The 5,568-nt window shown below is 36.9% G+C and overlaps 1 protein-coding gene across 3 annotated transcripts; it reads right to left on the bottom strand.

Moving 5' to 3' along the window:
- Positions 1-561: 561 nt before the first annotated feature.
- On the bottom strand, positions 562-3,666 carry LOC103954718. Of its 3 annotated transcripts, none has more exons than XM_018649281.2 (3): positions 3,386-3,666; positions 2,332-2,964; positions 562-966 (listed from the first exon to the last, which is right to left on the bottom strand). In XM_018649281.2, the coding sequence occupies exons 2-3, from the start codon at positions 2,804-2,806 to the stop codon at positions 911-913; spliced, it is 531 nt and encodes a 176-aa protein (XP_018504797.2). In that variant the 5' UTR covers positions 2,807-2,964; positions 3,386-3,666; the 3' UTR covers positions 562-910. The 3 variants fall into 3 exon arrangements, with proteins under 3 accessions (XP_018504797.2, XP_018504798.2, XP_018504799.2); XM_018649282.2 differs by having other exon boundaries at positions 2,332-2,942; XM_018649283.2 differs by having other exon boundaries at positions 2,332-2,939.
- Between the last annotated feature and the right edge of the window lie 1,902 nt (positions 3,667-5,568).

Genomic DNA, 5,568 nt, shown 5'->3' with positions numbered 1-5,568 from the left:
ACAACGAATCAATCTGTTCCCCCAATTGCAAGTTGCACATCTCAAAAGACAAAAATACTAAAACCAACACTCAGAGCCTCATCATTGTCACTGCAATCCACAACCACAGAAAAATGCTGCAGTAGGATCAAAGGTACCACACAACTTGACCCTTAAAATGAGCTCTTTTGAAAGCTCAAATTGGAACTTGATTGGAGCTTAGAAGTGTTTTGGTTAATAGAAGTGTTTTCTGCAAAAACCACTTACCACATACTTCTTTAGAAAGCACTTTTCAAGTCAAAATTTTCAATGTGTTAATCATAAAAGTAATTCTAATAAAGCACTCATAAATAGAAATATAGTCCCACGCAATCGACAATGCTTGTTTGACAATGCTTTATTATTAGAAGTGCGTAAACTTTTATGAAAGTTCTAAAAGCACTTTTAACTATTTTAAAAGCGTAACCATTTTAAAGCATTTCCAAACATGAAACTGTTTATTGCAAAATTTAGTTGAGTATTGGCCTTCGCTTAAGAGTTAAAGAGTACGGGGAAATGAGTTACAATAGTAGGGAGCTTAGAGACCACAAACATGATCATATTATTTACAACCCCAAAAAAAGCATTCTCCAAGGATATTTGATAATAGCAGAAGGGTGACAATTAGCATCCAGCATACCGGAAAGCACGAAGTGTCTGCCCACCCGTCCTCAAAATTTAAGGGGCGTCGAAATCATCCACATAAGTCTGATGAATGTTAATCTTCTGTGCTTCTCGGCTCGATTCTACTGGTGCAGGGCGGCCTAATCGCATTCTAAATATTTTCTACTATTATACAAGTATGTAACAGACTTGAGTCTTCGAAAAAAGGATCACACAGAGAAGAACTCATCAAAATAGGGCCAATTTTGAGATATATATATCAGCTTATTTATGCGTCGAAGTTCTGAAGAGAAGAAAGCCACTGTTTCATATAGTTCTTGCAATCTGCATAACCAAAATGCAGATTAGCACAGATGACATAGAGCATAAATTAACAGAAACCTTAGCATATTACACAATTAGAAAAGTTCTAGAATATTTTTCTGGCGTGATGCACACAAAATTTAAGCTATCTAAAGCTATTATAGCGACATGTTTACAGGTGTAAAAGACTAAAGAAGCCAACAAGGAAATTTTATCTTCTTGGAAAAACAGCGGCCCGAAGGGCCAACCAACAAGCAAATTCATTCCTCATGTAAATGAGGAACCACGCAACCCACAACAAACCAAAATAGCAGTAAATCATCTTAAAGCTATTGTGCTCAACATGGTCTCTGTGATTTTGTGCTCATCAACAATCCACAGTTCACTTGGGAAGTTTTCTCATGTGCTTTCACACCATTCGGAATCAGAAAGGTAGGGTCAAAAACCAAGTGTTTCTTCAAGTTTTTGCAAAGGTCATGCAGTCACTCTGCCAACCAGAACAGGTTGTACAGGTAAGGGTTATCAAAGTGGCTGATCAATCAACTTGAAGCTCCAAGAAAATGAGTCCTGCAAATTGCAACCTTTTGGACTAGTCTCCAAAAAACTGGGACATGAGGTCCCAAAAACCATAATATTTTGCACAGAGCAGTGCATTTCCACTTTCCCCCATACACTTTCTGATGGTTTTGAGATTTGCAGCCACAAAGCTCTATACTTTCAGGAAAGGACATCTCCAAAAAACTGGGACATGAGGTCCCAAAAACCATAATATTTTGCACAGAGCAGTGCATTTCCACTTTCCCCCATACACTTTCTGATGGTTTTGAGATTTGCAGCCACAAAGCTCTATACTTTCAGGAAAGGACAAGACTAGGAGGCCTTCATCACTACCTCATTTTGTTAGTAGATACTAACCAAACAATTGCCCTACATCAATTTTTGTTTTACTACAAGCGATATTTCTACTCTAAGCTTATCTAAGGGGAAGGCAAGTGTTTGAACACGAGATGCAGTGGGATGAAGAGGAAGATCCTATCCACCCGATTGCGCAACATAAAAATTAAATTAGCAAGGATGGTGACAGATTGATGTCTGCATAATGACAATAATTGACTCAAAATCCCCAAAATAGAATCACCAAATTGTTTGGTATGTAATGAACAATCCAACCTTATTTATCCCTAAAACAAGTAATCACCGAAAACAAGATTTTGTTTTGTCTAAGAAGCATACAAATATGAATTAACTTAGATTCCCCAACAGTTAGGGTATAAATTAGATTAGAATATCGCTCGAATAAAAAATTACTCAACAGTTTCAATTGGTTAGTGTTTGCAGTCAAATACTCAATCAAAGCAGTAAAAATATAAGAGGAAAATCTCTTACCAGAAGAGAATTCATCAGAGAGGTTCTTGATGGCACTCAAGAGCTCATTGTTGGAATCCTCCACCACCTCCTTGCAGCCAGGGCTGTAGCAAGGGACCAGCACTGCATAACTATTATCCGATTTGTCATCGTCACTCTGGAAACCCGGGCCATGAGGCTCCAACCACCCAATAGACCAGTCCGAGTCATCGGACTCCGACCCTGACAAAATTTCACCACCATCTGATGGTACAATAACAATATCATACTCCCTATCAACCCTCCTCTCTTCCCTACTCAGCCATTTCCTCTTAACCTTTCGCGGTGACGAGGCCATTTTCGTGCCCTTAACGGAAGGGAATTGAACCGCCCCGGGGTCCCTCATACCACCAAAACCACACTCAAAAGAAGAATTCACTGAGGAGCCATTGTTAGCAGGCTCCTTCTCTGTCCCACCCCACCAACACCATGGCAAAGGAGTGAAAGAGACTGCCATTTTTGGGTATCCGAATTTAGAAGAAAGCAAAAAGATGATGGCAAAGAATTGTGGGGAAAAGGAGTAGAAACTAGAAAGCCAGAGAGACTCAAAATTTGAGACCAAGGGAACGGGATGCCCAAATGGTTCCTGCCTGCTGCAGCAGCAACAGCAATCAACTGTATTAGGAAATGATGAATTCAATCCAACAAATCCACTAACCCTTAGCAGTAATTAAGACAAAATAATTAAAAAAAAGGTAAAAACCAATTAACCAAATCTAAAGAGAGCAAAAAGTCATTCATCTTGTTTTCCTCGTACATCAAACAAGACAGAAACTTCAATAATCAAGCCTAAAACTTTCCATTAATAGAAAATTCTCAAGAATCAAGCTCAACTAACACCAACTTGAACCTAATCAAACTCCAATAACACAATGACCCAATTCAAAATATTAAAAAATTACTTCAATTTCCTCTAAATTTCCTCTTTTTTTATTTCCAAAGTTACCCAGAAAACTTCACAGTAAAAACCGGAAAATCAAAGACCCAAATTTTAAGTCCGCAAACTGAAAAATCTTACTTATACAACAAAACCCACCCCAAATGATAGAAAACGAAGACTTGGGTCACGATGTCGAGTACAAAGTCGGGATTTTCGGGACTCCAAAGGGTGAAATCGGTATTTTATTGCCTGGTAAAAAAACCCAAAAAATTATGGCGGTAGACGACGGTGAAGTAACCGTGAAGAAAAATTTCAGAGAAGGAAAAGGAATTAATTGTGCTTTCCCAACCCCGTCATCGCCATCGTCGTCGTCGTCGTCGTCTTCTTCCTCTCACTCTCTCTGTGCTTTCTAAGAAACCACCTGGAAGTGAGATTGTCTACTTCAGTATTTATAAAGAAATCCTCTCAATTATTTATTTGTATTTTTATTTTATTTTGGACTCTATCGTGACACATTCGACGGTCACGATCTAACTTCTCTGTTCATATAGTGCGGCGGAGCATGGATGCTACTGTGCTCCTCCGATCGTTTGGCATCATCTCGAATTATGTGACTAATTAATGGGCTAATGTAAAATTAGGGTGCCTAGTGGGGCAGACTAGCGTCCAAATTTGTTGACGTGGTAGATCCAAGCCCAATCATTGCGCGTGTTTACGGCTCAACTTACCGACACGTGTAACCTATGTCAACCTGTGAGTTAATACTTCCTGGGAAAGATTAAGAAATCACCCTGAAAATGTACGGCGGACTTTGACTCTTTGCATTGAACTATTGAAATTAGAGAAATGGGTACTTTCTTAACGAATAATTCTTCATGAATTCTTGGTTATTTTCTAATTAAAAATTCATCATAAACAAAGGTATTTCACAATTTGAAGTTAATTTTGTATTAAATATTATAAAATATTATGTATAAATATGAGGTGATAGAAAATTTATAGAGAATTTCATTTGGAAATAGTCTCTTTTGAAATTGAAACCCTACCTTAAGAATCAATCTTTGGCTGAATTGGAGCGATGCGTGATAGATTTAGGAAATTCGGATTTTATTTGATGCATCCAGCTATTGCTTAACAATTATTTGTATGCAGAATGAGGTGGATCATGTAGTGTGTACTGTTTTATGGTCAAAATTTTTTTTTTAGGAAAGCTTTTTACAGTTAATCTCACTCAACGAGATAAATTTTTTTGTTGTTGTTGAGAAGCTTTTTAAGATAACGTTTTGGCAAGGCCACTATTGATTCCTCCTCTTGAATGAGTTTTATTCATTCCGGTAGAAAAAAAATTATTTTAGAGAAAATTTGAGTCGTTCTAAACTTGTAAGCCATGGGCCTACAACATCTAAGCATTTCCATCGAGCCGTCAAAAGTTAATCCACCATCAAAACCTTTTGAAAATTCTCATCCTAAACTAAACACATGGCCACTTCCAAGGAAAGAAAACATCTAAGCACACTTTTATCACGTTTTTTTTTATGCAAAATCATTTTGTAATTTGCCCCAGACAAGGAATCTTGGCCGTGAATGCATTTGGTTCATACCATTATTTCATTCAAGAAAGAAACAAAGATTATAGGGATGTTTAATAAGAGATATTTTTTTTGCAACCAAGATATATTTTCGATTGTATCATCTATTTAAGAGATATTTGCTTGAAAAAGTGAATTGCGAGTTCAATAAACGCTTGTTATGTGAAACCGAAATATATTTTCAATTGTATCACCCTTGATATTTGCATGAAAATGTAGACAGCAAGTTCAATGAACGGTTGTCATTGCAATTTGCATGGATCATGACACGATCAGAGACTCTTATGCACAGGCGCCTAATGGGTACAAAAAGGATGAGCAATCCAGTCCAATTTGCACGTTACATGAGAATCAAATATGAAAGGGCCCCACCAAAAGGTTGCCAAGAGAAAAACAGTGCTTTATATACAATACATACGCATGATATAGCTGGTTGTAGCAATTAGTCAATTAAAATTAGACTTTTAAGTTTCAACATATGCAAGGCCAACAATGCTTGGCTTCACAAAATTGTGAAAGAGTTCCTTGTCAAAAAGTTCAGGACATTTCGTGGTAGATCCACGTAAATTTGTGCTTATGCTTGAAATTATTCGTATTATAAATCGCTCTATAAAAATAACATGTGCAAAAAAAATAAAATAAAATTGTTTAGCCAATCAATTGTTGCGAATATATAAACCGATAGAGAGTTTGTAATACTTTTACAAATTCCAACTATCTGTTTTTATATAGTTTCATGACTAAATGAAC

This window comes from the organism of the source record quoted next, unplaced genomic scaffold (genome assembly GCF_019419815.1).
Source record: "Pyrus x bretschneideri cultivar Hongxiangsu unplaced genomic scaffold, Pyrus_bretschneideri_v1 Contig18, whole genome shotgun sequence".
Classification (NCBI taxonomy): Eukaryota; Viridiplantae; Streptophyta; class Magnoliopsida; order Rosales; family Rosaceae; genus Pyrus; species Pyrus x bretschneideri.
The sequence above is the reverse complement of the archived record's forward strand: the minus strand, read 5'-3'. Positions and strand labels throughout refer to the sequence as shown.